Genomic DNA, 14,349 nt, shown 5'->3' with positions numbered 1-14,349 from the left:
GCCACCCGGGGGAGCTGGCGGGCCGTCCACGGGCGGCGGGATCCGGGCTCACCCCGGGGAGCGGGCAAATGTTACAACTTGTCACCCATCTGATTGTAGAAGCTCTTTCCTATATGTCCGCAAAAGGACCTCGCACTTTTTCTTTGAAATCAAGGTGTAATTACATACAGTAAAATGGACACAGTTTGGTGGGTCTTGACACACAAACACATGTGTAACCAACACCCCCATCCATCACAGAGCGCTCCCATCACCCGGCCCGGTGCGGTCCGGTAGAACTTTCCACAGGGACCGGAAGGTCCCATTTCTAACCAACCACCTTGGTAGCCACAGCCACGTTGGTTGGTGGGACTGAGAAACCAAACCTCTCTCTTCATTTGTGGTTTCACTTAATTTAAGTGTCACAGGTGCGTGCGGTGAGTGGGAGGCGTGAGGGGCAATGTTCCCTCAGGCGCCTTCCACTTGGGCTGGTTCTCCAACCTGAACTCAGGAGGACCCCGCGCCCTGGTTTCTGCCCCCATCTGCGACTGCGCCAGCCCCCGTCAGCAGCGCACTGCGCTCCGTTTCTGGCCGGGGCGGGGGAAACAGTAGCTGTCCACCCTTGCTTCTGTGGGTGCGGACTTGGCTGGCTCTAGGCTGGTGCCAGTGTTGCAAATGTCCCCGGGGTTTTGGGCCGCTGCTGTGCCCCATCTGGCCAGGGTCACTCCCTCCTCTGAGCACCCTCCCCCCAGCTGACCGGTCTCCTCCTCCCCAGGTCCCTGGCCGTCGGGCCCCAGTACTCATCCCTGGGCACTCAGCCCATCCTGTGTGCCAGCATCCCCGGCCTGGTCCCCAAGCAGCTGCGCTTCTGCCGAAACTACGTGGAGATCATGCCCAGTGTGGCGGAGGGCGTCAAGATCAGCATCCAGGAGTGCCAGCATCAGTTCCGCGGGCGCCGCTGGAACTGTACCACCGTGAACAACAGCCTGGCCATCTTCGGCCCCGTGCTGGACAAAGGTACGTGGGGCGCCCTTCACGGCCTTCGGGTGGAGGCGGCAAGCCAGGCGGTTGGTGCCACAGGTCCAAGCAGCCCTCTTCATGGGCAGGAGCCGCTCTGTCTTGATCCGCCTCAGTGTCTCCCCTGTGCTCCTCCTGGGAACGGCATCTCCAGCAGGTTGACCTGCTGTGCACACCTCATTCTCTGCGCATCTCCCATGCTCACCTGTTCTGGGGGTTTCCTGGAGCTTGGAGTGAGGTAGTTTCACGCAGAGATTCCTCCTGTTTCCCCTTCCCCAAGGACAAGGCTTCCCACAGGAACCAGGCCTTCAGGGGGGTCTTGGAGAGAAAACACAATCTTTTTTTTTTTAATGGGGGTAGGGGGAGGGACAACAGAGGCACACTTCAGGAGTTATCCAGTGTGCCAAGGCCAGGGAGTTATTTTAGGAAGAGGTAAAAGACAAAGGTTGGGTATCGGTTAACTTTTGGTGAAGAGCAAATTTTCACCAAAGATAGTGGTTTGCACAGTAATAACCATGTGATGAGCGTCCCAACATCTGCCAATCAGAGGGCAGCCGGTGCTGCACTCGGCAGGAGCACCTGAAAGTGGCCTCTGCAATATGGTGGCTGGGGAGGGAGAAAGGCTCCTTTCACTCAGCATGATGTTTTCAGGATCGGTCCACCTGCCCCATGGGTCAGCACTTCCTTCCTTCCCATGGATGAATAGTATTCCACTGTGTGGATCGCTGCATTTTATTATGCATTCATCGTTGATGGTCATTTGGGTTATTTCCACCTTGTGGCTATTGTGAACAGAGCTGCTATGGACATTTTTGTACAAGTATCTGTTGGAATACCGGTTTTCAAATCTTTGGGATATATTCCTAGGAGTGGAGTTGTTCTGTATAAGACTTGGAGGAAACACCACACTGTTTTCCACAGGGGCTGCACCATCTTACGTTCCCGTGAGCAGTGCGCGAGGGTTCCAGTTTCTCCCCATCCTCACCACCACGTTATTTCTGCCTCGTTCCTTATCCAGCCCAGTGGGTGCGAAGGGTTATCACATTATGGTTTTTATTTGTGTCTCTCTGATGGCTGATGATGTTGAGCATCTTTTCATGGGCTTGTTGTTCATCTGTATGTCTTCTTTGGAGGAGTGTCTATTCAAATTCTTTGCCCAATTTTTAAAAAGATTTCTTTACTTATTTGAGAGAGAGCACACATGGAGGGGAGAGGCAGAGGGAGAGAAAGAATCTCAAGCGCTGAGCACAGAGCCGAACTTGGGCTTGATCCCACGACCCTGAGATCATGTCCTGAGCCAAAACCAAGAGTCGGATGCCCAGTTTACTGTGCTACCCAGGCGCCCCTGCCCAGTTTTTTAATTGGGGTGCTTGCTTGTCTTTTTGTTGTTGAGTTGTCCGAGCTCTTTATATATTCTAGACACTGAATTTTTATCAGATCCATGATCTGCAAATAAGTTCTCCCATTGTATAGGTGGTCTTTTCATTGTTGTGACAGTGTCCTGGAATGCACAAAAGTTTTAAATTTTGGTGAAGTCCAATTTATATATTGAAATGTCCTATCAAAGTAAGCATTGCCTAATCTAAGGTTACAAAGACTTACACTTACGTTTTCTTCTAAGAGTTTTATAGCTTGATCTTTTACATTTAATCTTTGATTTATAGGGAGTAAATTTTTGTGTATGGTGTGAGGTCAGGGTCCAACTTTATTCTTTTGCATGTGGAAATCCAGTTATTCCAGCACCATCTGTTGTTGAGCAGATTATTTTTTCCCCATTGAATGGTCCTGGTCCCATTGTCAAAAATCAATTGGCCATGGATGTATGGATTTATTTCTTGACTCAATTCCATTCCTTTGGTCTATATGACTATCCTCTTGCCAATTCCACACTATTTTGATGGCTGTAGCTCTGTAGTATGTTTTGAAGTCAGGAAGTGCCAATCAAATCCTCCATTCTGTTTTTCTTTTACAAGATTGTTTTAACAATTTGGGTCCCTTGTAATTCCATATGAATTTCGGATCAACTTCTCCATGCCTGTGAAAAAGGCTTTTGGGATTTTCATGGGCATTACATTCAGTCTGTAGATTATTTAGGGGAGTATTGCCATATTAACAATAATAAGCCTTCTAATCTATGAACATGGGATGACTTTCTGTTTATTTAGGTCCTCCCTGGTTCCCTCTAGCAACGTTTTGTAGTTTTCAGCGTATAAGTCTTGTACCTCCTTCGGTAATGCATTTCTAAGTATTTTTTTTTCCTTTTTGATGTTATTGTAAATGGAATTGTTCTCTTATTTTCCTTTCTGAACTATTCATTGCTACTATATAAAATACAAATAATTTTTGTTTTGATCCTGTATCCTGCAACTTTACTTAATTTTTTGGTAGCTTTGAGAAGTTTTTTGTAGGTTCCCTAGGATTTTTCTATATGTAGGATCATGTCACCTCTGAATGGTAACATTTTAATTCTTCCTGTCCAATTTGTATACCGTTGATATCTTCTTCTTGCCTAATTGCTCTATGTTGAGTAGCAGTGGTGAGAGTGGGCACCCTTGTCTTTTTCCTGATCTTAAGGAGAAACATTTCAGTCTTTCACCATCAAGTAAGAGGTTTGCTGTGGGTTATCCATAACGGCCTTTTATCTGGTTGAGGAAATTCATTTCTATTCCTCATCTGTTGAATTTTGTATCATGAGAGGATGTTGGATTATATCAAATGCTTTTTCTGCTCCAATTAAGATGCCCACATTGTTTTATTCCTTCATTCTCTTAACGTGATGTGTTATTATTGGTTGATTTTCCTACACTGAAGCATCCTTGCATTCTTGGAATAAATCCCCATTGGTCATGGTCAATAATCCCTTTAACATGCTGGAGGATTTGGTTTGCAAGCATTTTGTTGAGGATTTCTGCATCAATATTTACAAGGGACATTGTTCTGTAGTTCTCTTTCCCTTTAGTGTCTTTGTCTGACTTTGATATCAGGGCAACACTGGCCTCAGAGAATGAGTTAGCAAATGTTTCCTGCTCTTCTGCATTTTGTAAGAGCTTGAGGAGCATCGAAGTTGATTCTTCTTTAATTGTTTGGTAGGATCCACCAGTGAAGCTTTGCTTTCTTGGGAGGTTTTAAATTACTGGTTCAATCTCATTACTTGTTATAGGTCTGTTCAGATGTTCTATTTCTTCTTAAGTCAGTTCTGGTATTTGTGTGTGTCTAGGAATGTATCCATTTCATCTGGGTCAATGTTTCATTTGGAAGGATAGTCTTGCCAAATGTAGAATTCTTAGTTGACAGTGTTTTCCTTCAGTACCTGATATATATCACCACTGCCTTCTGACTCTGGTTTCTGATGAGAAATTGTGTGTTAGTCTCATGCAGAACCCTTTGTACCTGACACGATGCCTCTTGCTGTTTTAAAGATTCTCTTTGTCTCTGTCTTTTGATGGTTAATTAAAATATGTCTCAGTGTGGATCTCTCTATATTTATACAACTTGAAGTTTATTGAGCTGCCTGGAAATATTAATTCAAGTCCTTTATCAAATTTGAAACTTTTGGGCCATTATTTCTTCAAATATTCTTTCTGCCTATTTCTCTCTATCCTCTCCTGCAATGTGGTGTTTGTTGCTACATTTGATGGTGTCCCACAGGTCTGTTCATTTTTCTTCATTCTTTTTTCTTTCTGCTCCTCAGGCTGCATAATTGCAGTTTCACTACCTTCAGGGTCACTGATTCTTTCTTCCGCTGCTCAGCTGTGCTGTTGAAAACCTCTAACAAATATTCTGTTTCACAGTTACCATACTTGTCAGCACCACAATTTCTATTTGGTTGCTTTTTGTCATTTCTATTTCTTCACTGATATTCTGTCTTTGTTGAGACTTTGTTCTCTTGGTTTCTTTTATCCCTTTGAGCATATTTAGGACAGTTGATTCAGAGTCTTTGCCTGGTACATCCAATATTTGTGCTTCCTTGGGATACTTTCTGGTAATGTCCATTTTCTGTGAATGGCTTGTACTTCCTTGTGTCTTTGCATGCCTTGTAATTTTTTGTTGGAATCTGTGCCTTTTGATCATTATGAGATGGTCACTCAGGAAATCAAATTCTTTCCCCTCCTAAGTCTGGTGTGCTTGCTGTGGTTGTAGTTGCTTGTTAGTTTAATGGCTTGTCTTTAGCTTGTGGTCAGCTAGTGGTTTGGCAAAAATTTCCTTAATGTCTTGGAGGGGAAAAAAAAGAAAAGAAAACCAAGCAAAGAAAGAAGACTTCTCTGGTCTTTGCAGATTTTATGTGTTGTGCAGGCTGTCAACATTAGCTTGTCTGCTCACAGCCCTGCCTTAGCCTTTGCTTCCTGCCTGCACTGAGCCTGAAGATCAGCTGTGGATAGAAGTCCACAATCTCTCCTGAGCATGCTCTCTGCCCTTGGTGTGCACATGGCTTTAACTCTCCTGGTACACACAGCAGCTTTTCAAACCCTTCATTCCCCAAAGCAACTGTCCCCAAACTTTTTCCCCCAGATGGTTACTATGTCTATTGTTGGCCCCAACTATAATTTTTTGCCCCACACGGCAGCACTTGTTCATTTGATTTTCAGTGTTTTCCAGGATTATCCTCTGCTTAGCCACTGTTCTACCCTGAGAGAGCTCTGAGGTAGGCATGTTTTTCAGGTCAAAACACACAAATTCTTGAGGAGCAGCCTCCACTCTGCTCCTTATGGAACCATCCACCCACATGGGAACAATTCACATTACCACATCAAGACTTCACTGTGCCAGGCAGGGTGGTGCTGTGACCAAATAAAAACGCCTCAAAGCTCTTCTAACTTGTCAGAGACACCTTTTCCTTGATTCAGCATTTGCTTGGTTGCTGAAAACCTTGACTCCCTTCCAGGGCTCTGATAGCTTTGGCTCTGACAGTTTCTGCCCCATTCTTTCCATGTTTCTGTGGAGGGATGGGCCCTTGGAGCTCCTCACTCTGCCAGTTTGCTGGTGCCACTCCATACCACCTTTCCCAAACTGGCCTTAGAGGACAGACAGTGCCACGTTCTGTTAGTGGAGGCAGTTACAAAGGCCCACTTGGGTTCTAGGGTAGGGGACCCAGGCCGCACCCTTCAGTGGCATATCGAGGTCCCCAAGGGAGACAAGCATGAAGGATGGAACATGCACCGGTGCAGCTACCTCTGGAATGCAGAGGAAGGAAGGACAAGAGATGTCTGGGAGGAAGATACACTGGGCCCTGGGACCGCTGGTGTGCATGGAGGAGAAGACAGCTGAGGAGGGGTCCCGAGAGTGCAACCAAGCATTGCATGGAGGGTTGGTGGTGCCAGATTGCATTTGTTCAAGGGCCTGAGGCTCCCCTACTTCAGCCCCACAGGCCATGTAGGGAAGGGAGGGGGAGCACACCACGTGACCTTGACTGGTGAGTCAGTTGGCTTCCTGGGGTGTCAGCGTCCCTGTCTATAAAATGGGAGACTAATTGCCACTCAGCTGACTTCACAGAGCTGCTGGTAGGGCTAATTACATGGTAGTCCCCACAGGGACAGCTGCTGCCAAGTGTGGGAGGAGTTAGGGTCTCAGGTTGCTGTGGTACATCAGCCGTGTGAGGGCCTGTGTGTGTGTGTGTATTTGTAAGTGTGTGTGGTGTGGTGTGGTGTGCATGCATGTTGTGTGCATTTGTGTGGTGGGTGAGTGTACACGTATGGTATATGCATATGTGTGCATGAGTGTGTGCATGCATGTGTATGGTATGCATCTGTGAGCACACATGTGTGTGAACGAATGTACACATTCATGTGCATGCAGGTGTGTGCAGATGTGTGCGCACATGTGAACACACCCGTGTGGCATGGTTGCTACCCACACAGGTCCTCCGCTGTACCAGTGGTGTTGTGGCCTGAGGAGGTATATTCAGCTGGCCCCTAGACACCCCTGAATGTTTCCTACTCCCCCCAGGTGAGAAGAAATGTCAGGGATTTCAGGAAGGAGATGGGAGCCTGACCTACCTGAAGAAGCTGCTAACTGGGTGGTGGAGGAAGGCAATGTCAGGCAGGGTCAGACCCCACCTGGAAGCCAGGAAAGGAAGCATGGGCTTACTTCTGGGCTCTGTTCTACCCCATGGTCCACATGTCGGTTCTCTGCCTGTTCTGCAGGACAGTTGGAAATCAGGAAGTGTGAATCCTCCAGCTTTGTTCTGCTTTTTCAAGACTGTCCTCACTATCCAGGACCCCTTGCCATTCTGTATGGATTTTAGGATCAGCTTGTCAGTTTCTGCAAAAACAAAAGCTCACATTTTTAAGGAGTGTGTTGAATCTGCAGATCACCTTGGGGAATATTGCCATCTTGATATTAAGCCACCCAATCCATGAACATGGGATGTCTTTCCATGAATTTAGGCTTTCTTCAGTTTCTTTCAATGACACGGGCACTTTTCAGCATACAAACCTTGCGCTTCGTTTGCTAAATCAGTTCCAAAGTATTTCACTCTTCCTGATGCTGTTGTAAGTGGAATTGTTTCCTTAATCTCACTTTTGGATTGTTCATTGCTGGTGCATAGAAAAGCATGATTGGTTTCTAATATCGAGCTCATGCTCTGTAATGTTGCTGAAGGTTTATCAGTTCTGAGAGATGTTTTGTGCGTTCCGTAGGATTTTCATATCATTGGCTAACAGGAACAGTTTTCCTTCTTCCCTCAAATCTGGATACCCTTTCTTTTTCTTGCTCCTTGCCCTGGCTGGAGCCTCTGGGACAATGTTGGGTGGCAGTGAGCAGAATGAGCACCCCTGACTTCCTCCTAATCTCAAAAGTGGCTTTCAGTCTTTTACCACTGGGTATACAGTTCTTAAGTTTTAAAGATCCAGGTGTGAGGATCTTCATTCATATCAATCGACCGGTGACATGAGAGAATTTTGATATAATGTGGCTCTCAATTCTTTGAGTTTTTTTCTGAGTGATATGTGACAAAAATCGCATAATGATCTATTAGCAAAAAGTTTTTAAAATCTGTCAGCTTGTGGCCCAGCTGGGTCCTCCTTTCACTCTGTGGAAAACAAGTTGGATGATGACCTGATTTGCACGGAGCTCCACGGCCCAATTGTTACCAGCATGGCCCGGAAGCCTGCAAGTCCCCTCCTGGGACAAGTGGGAGATGGTGGTTGTAGGGTGCAGGCAGAGAGGAAGGGAGGGTGCCTTGGAACCACCCATGCTGTCCGAGGATCCTGGCCTACTTCCATGCACCCCGCTGGGACACACAGACCTGCCCTGGAGTCCCCTGGGGTCAGCCATCATTCCCACTGGGATGCGGCATCACCCCGCCCCCCCGCCGGCCGCAAGCTCCATCCTTGCCCCATATGTTCATATATCGGGCTGCATCATCTCAGAGCCAAACCCACAACTCTCCAGTTATGCTCGGACATGCCTGCAAGCTTCTCAGTCGGGGTAGCCTCCGAGGGCCCTTGGCCTCTTCACCCACTCTCTGCCACTCTGCCCTTCTGCATTACCACCCCCCCTCCCCGGGCCCTCTCCCGGGGTCTTATCCACTCCCCACCTGCTTTAGACATCGCTGCTGCGCACAGACTTCCCCGCCCATCCAGAGCGACCTGTCTCTGCACCCTGTCCTCACTGCTCCCCACAGTCTGAAACTGGCTCCATCCCCGCAATCCCCATTCTCTCCAGCTCCATCTTAGCTTTCAACCCTCTGCCCAGGCCCCCAGAGCTGCCCCACGTTTCCTGACTCCGTCCCCACCACCAGTCTCCCGGGACAAGCACCAGGCCCTGCAGGGTACCCTCAGGTCTGCCGGGGTACCCTGTCACACACAGCAGGTGTTCATGCAGCACAAATGGAAGGCAGCTGCTAGGGGGGTGCCAAGGAGTGCTTGGCACAGAGCTGGTGCTTCAGAAGGAGGTGCTGAGCGGATGGGAGGTGGGCTTCCCAGGGGAGGTGGCACCTGAGCTGGATCTCAAAAGTTTTTCTCTCTCTCTTTAAAACGTATTTACAGTGCTTTCTGGGGGCTGTGCTAAGTGTTTTCACACAGCAGGAACTTGAGTCCTAACCCCATCCAACCAGCTGCTGCCAGGGTTGCAAGTGAGGACGCCGAGGAGCGGTGCAGGGGTCAGGCCGGGACTCCTGTGTGGGGGTCTGTGGGGAGCTGGGAATACTTGGCAGGGCTCTGGGAGGAGAGCGGAGCTCTCTGCTGGGACAGCAGGCCCTCCTGTGCCCAGGGGGTGGGCACCCAAGGAGCAGACAAGCCTCTGGCTTCTGGGCTGTGGTCCTAGAGAGCTCCCACCCTCCCCTGCACCCCCTTGTTCCTTGAAAGCCTGTGTCCTGGCCCCTCTCCTGCAAAATGTCCACTTACACCAATGTCCATGTCCCCTCCCAAGACCCCCCATGTCCACTCCCCTCCCCCAAGTCCAACTCCCCACATCCACCCCCCAGGACCCCCAGGTCGCCCCCCCCCATGTCCACACTCCTTTCTCTGCCCTCCACTCCCTCTGCCCCTCTTGTCTGTTCCCTCTCCCCCGACCCTTCTCCCATTTCTGCTGGATGAAAATGGCCTCAGCCCCCAGGCCCTCACCGCTTGGCTTTAATGGAAGGAGAAAGGCCCCTCTCCCCCTTGCCTGCTGCAGGGCTGAGAAATGGCAGAATTCATTGTGGCCAAAGAGCTGAATGGCCCTCGAGGAAGGAGCCGCCAGGTACCCCAGAGAGAAGCCAGCTCTGGGAGGCCATTGTGGAGGCCCCAGCCTGCCCGCCTGGCCGCGCCTGTGGTAATCAATCTGATTGGATTAGGGTCAGGGCAACCCTAATCGTGTCAGAGGTCACCCAGGCTTTGTGGCAGGGTCCACGGGGCGCCTGGCCACCCCTGCTGAGGCGGCCTCTTGAACAGAGCTTAATGCCGCCCAGCCAGCTGAGGAGAGGGGCCCAGCCCTGTGTGGACGTGTGCGAGCGTGTGCATGTGTGTGTGAGCACGTGTGTGGGGGGCTGGCCGCCTAGCCTGGGGCTGGGGGCTGGGTCGTGCAGCCGGACCTCTGGAAGCCGCCGGAGCAGAGCGTGGGGTTGGGCGCTAGAAGTGAGCCCAGGCTGGGAAGAACTGCCCTTTGCCCTTGCTCCAGAAGGCAGCAGACCCCGTGTAACTTGCGTTGTGGGGCGGAAAGCATTTGAAGAATTTTGAGTGCGTGGCAGCTATCTGTCCCTCCAGGCAGGCCCCCAGGCACCTGAAGGGCCTGCTTTCCCCGAGAGCTGGCCAACACCTCCTCTTGACCGCCAGGGAGGTGAGGGAGGGGGTGGGGAAGACACAGGGCAGGCAAGACTGGTCCCAGGGCTCAGGGCCCCAGCAGACAGGCCCACTGAGGCCCACTGCCAGTCTGGAGGAGGTCCGGCGAGGACGTGCCCCCGAGGGAGCTCAGTGGCCACCGTGGCACAGGTCCAGGCCAGCGGGCTTTTGGGGAGCACGTAACTGCAGGAAGAGGGGAACGGGACCCTTGGTGCCTGTCCCCCCAGCACCCCAGCCTGCATTGTCCACTCACTCAGAGTGGCTACCCTGGGGTCTCAGGGCCAGGGGGACGCTGGGCCTGCCCCTCTGCATCAGGGAGCAGGAGTCCCCAGCAGTATCCGGGGAGGGGGCTTCACTGCCCATGCAGAGAGATGGGCTGGCCCTCACCTGGGGGTCTCCACCTGGACCTCACCCACTAGGCAGCCGAGATGGGGGCTTAAGGACGATACCACGTCAGTCCTGGTCCATACTGCAGGGCTCCGTGAGCCTCTGGGGCGGGGTCCACAGGTGTCAATCACGTTTTCAGCAAGGGTGTGCGCTCCCCCAGATGGTGACCTTCCTTCGCAGCCCCCTGCCGCTGTCCTCGGTCAGTCTCCTTGAGGCCCTGCGCTGGGGAGGAGGTGGTGGGCACATCTCCCCCGGGGCAACTCCCAGAGGAGCCCCTCCCCGCGGTCGAGCTCCAGGGGGTGGTCTGTCGGCCGCCCTGCGTGTCTGGGGCCAGCTCTCAGGCTCGGGGCTGGGGCAGGCCGGCCAGGACGGCCCAAGCCTCAAGCCGCAGGGCTCAGGAGGGGCCGGGGAGGAGACGCAGGCCCTGGGGGGAAGCGGCGTCCCGCCCGAATCCAGGTTGCGACCCCTGACCGCCATCGGAAAGTGTTTCGGTTCGCGGTGGCTGGGGGGCTCGGCCGGTCTCCACGGCCTCCCCTGTATATCATTAACTCTGCCCAGCGGGGGGGTGTGGAGGGGCCAGGAGAGACCCCGGCGACACCCCGCCGCGCCCGGCTCGGAACACAATGTCCCCACGACGAGGACAAGATTAAGCACAAGGGAAAGTGAAATGCTGGGGGCGATTCACACGCCCTCGGGGGAGCTGCGCTGCGGCGTGTGAATAGCGCGCCCCTCTCGCGCCGCCGGCCCCTGCGCCGCGCATACCTCCCGGTTGCTAGGACGGGCTTGCTACGGCCTAATCGCCGACGAGGGGGAAATTCATATAAAATATCGCGGGCCATTGTGGGCCTAACGCGGCGTGACAGTGCCTCACAAAGCCAGATTCATTAGCCCCAGCAGGTAATCAGGACGCCGGCCGCGCCGCCGGCCGGGCGGTGTCAGGGGCCGCGGCCGCAGTGGGGCGCGGGCCGCATTCCGCTCTCAGGTGGCTCCTCCTTTGTGCGGGACGCGGCCGGGGGTTAACGAATGCCGCCGCATCGGCCCCTCCCGGACGCTGCCCGCTGCAGGACCGAGGAAGGTGGGCATCGGCGGAGGGGCCGAACCAGCTGGCCCAGGGCTCTGGCCGTCCTCCTGGCGGTCTGGCCGCTGCGTCTTGGGGCCAACTTACCGCATGTTCTTACTGGCCAGAGGGAGGGAGGTGGGAGCATCTGCTGGCCTCTGCACCTGCCCAGGTGGTGCAGGACCTGCTCGTCTGTGTCCCCCACCCTCCGCCCCTCACCAGCCAGGCGGGCAGTGCCCTGGGAGGCCCCAGAGGGCGATGCCACCTTGTCGTCTGGGTCTGGGGTATGCTGGGGGTGCCGGACGCTGAGAGCTGGTAACGATGCTCCAGGAGCAGTGGCTGGGAGCAGAGAGAAGCCTGGGGGCTTGGCACCTCCAGGAGCCCAGGCTCCGGGAAGGCCCATCCAGCCGTGAGCACTGCAGCTGCCGAAAGGAGCATGCCGTTTGCTCAGAGCGCCAGGAGGACTCGGCAAGGGTCCAGGCTGACAGGGCTGGCCTGTAGGATGGGGGATGCACCCCCACACACCTGGTTCTGATAGGCAGGACCTGCAACTCTCGGGGGAGCTCACCCCCTACCCTGCCCTGGGCCTAAGTCTCTGCCTCCCATTTGCCGACTGGAGACAGGCCCCTAAGTCCCACATGCTGGTGACCAGGGGCCAGCCGTTGTGTAGAGGCCAGGCAGAAGGTCTGCAGCCCACTGCAGGAAGGAGGGGATGTCAGAGATCCCCCAAGATAGCCCCCCATGTCCCTCTGATGTGGAGATTTCAGAGCCCCCCATATTAGCCTCTCTGTGTCCTCCTGATGGGGAGAGGAAACTGAGCCTCCATATTAGCTCCTCGGAGTACCTCTGAATAAAGTGGTGTCAGGGCCCCCCATACTAATCCCCTGATGTCCCTCTGATGGGGGATTTATCAGAGCCCTCCATGCTACCACCCCCATACATCCATCTTAAGGACGTGGTATCGGAGACTCCCTTCCCCCACCCCATGCTCCCTACTCTCTCCTGCCCAGGTACCATTTGGGGGCTTCCTTCCACAGGCCTGCTGGGTCTGGCCACCATCTGGAGGAGGGGTGGTGGGTCTGTGAGTCATGGTGCCCTGGGCTATAATAGAGCCTGGGGGTTTAGCCCAGGGTTGCGTCAGAATCACCTGGGGACCCTTTTAAAGAAATAGGTGTCCCTCCAAGAACCATGGCCCCGGGGCCCAATGTGTGTACGTCGTGATACGCTGCCCGGGGAGGCTGTTGCTGGGGCAGCCCCTAGCCCTCCTCCCTGCAGGGCGTCCAGAGGGGTCCACCCAGGCAGGCAGAATGTCCCAGGAACTCCATTTCATTGATCGGGGTCACATCGGAAGCACAGCCCCCTTCCGGGAACCTCTGCTGCCGGAGATCACACGTGTGTCTCAGAAAGGCCCCGCCAGCACCCCCTTAGTCTCATCCCAGGAGCATATGTCCCTCTCCTCATCAGTGTGCACCACCACAGTCTTCCCCCAGGAGAGGGCAGGTGGGCCCCGCTAGCTCAAGGATGCAGCCACCAAAAATACCTGGTGGAGTCTCTGGGCCCCTTGTTGGGGGTGCAGGAGCCTCTCCCCGGGTCCTGTCTGGGCTCAGCGTTCGCTGCTGTGGGTGAGTAGCGGGTCAGCCACTGAGCTGCTCTGAGCGTGCTGGGGCTGAGGGGGCCTGCGGGACCCACGGCAGTTGTAGGCAGAGAGGAGTGGCCCTCTTCCTGTCTGGGCCAGTTCTCTCAACAGTGATACAAGGATCTGCCAGACCCAAGGCAGGATGACCTGTTGGTCCCTGCTGAAACGGCCTCCTGGGTGACCTCTCTGCAGGAAGGTTAGCTCCAGAACAGAGGCTGCAGCCTCCTTGTCCGCTAAGAACACAGTCAGTGCTCAGTTAACCGTTGCCAGTTGCCAACTTCATGGTGAAATGTGAAGGATGAACTTTCTTCAGCACAAAGTACCCTAGAAACATAACCTTTTTGTGTGTTAAAAGGCTTTTTCCGGAAATTATGATAGTTATTTTTTTATATGTCTTATTCTCCCACAAGAGAAGTAAAAGTAACACTTGGCGATCCTAATTCGGTCCTCAAATGATCTCTGGTACTTGACAAGCCTGTGAAATTCGAATCTGGAAAGAAGAATTTGTTAAGAGCCCTCTAATTTTAAAGTTCTGAAACCCAAGGGGGCAAAGCTACTGCCGAAGCCCATCTCATGGGTGACACATAAGGTTCCACTAGCCTGGCTCTGATGGAACACTGTGGGGCTGCTCTCCCTGCCCTATGCCAGACACCCAGCTCTCACCACACAGGACTCCCTCAGCTGCCCTGGACTTTACTCATCCATCCATCTACCACCCATCCACCCATCCATAAATCCATCCATCCATCCACATCCACATCCATCCATCCATAAATCCATCCATCCATCCATCCATCCATCCATCCATCCATCCATCCACATCCACCCATCCATCCATCCATAAATCCATCCATCCATCCATCCATCCATCCACATCCACCCATCCACCCATCCATAAATCCATCCATCCATCCACATCCACCCATCCATCCATCCATAAATCCATCCATCCATCCATCCATCCACCCATCCACCCATCCATCCACCCATCCATAAATCCATCCATCCATCCATCC

At 52.9% G+C, this 14,349-nt stretch overlaps 1 protein-coding gene across 1 annotated transcript in view; it reads left to right on the top strand.

Annotated features, from left to right (window-relative positions):
* The window catches only part of WNT3A (Wnt family member 3A), a 31,324-nt gene that overhangs the window by 4,113 nt on the left and 12,862 nt on the right, over positions 1 to 14,349 (top strand). The window contains exon 4 of the mRNA XM_025860113.1: positions 755 to 996. Within this exon, the coding sequence (XP_025715898.1) occupies positions 755 to 996 (242 nt within the window). The remainder of the gene's footprint in view (positions 1 to 754; positions 997 to 14,349) is intronic.

Source organism: Callorhinus ursinus, unplaced genomic scaffold, assembly GCF_003265705.2.
Source record: "Callorhinus ursinus isolate GAN/ISIS: 27379988/994484 unplaced genomic scaffold, GSC_fseal_2.0 scaffold123, whole genome shotgun sequence".
Classification (NCBI taxonomy): Eukaryota; Metazoa; Chordata; class Mammalia; order Carnivora; family Otariidae; genus Callorhinus; species Callorhinus ursinus.
Note: the sequence above shows the minus strand (reverse complement) of the source record. Positions and strands in the feature narration are given on the sequence as shown.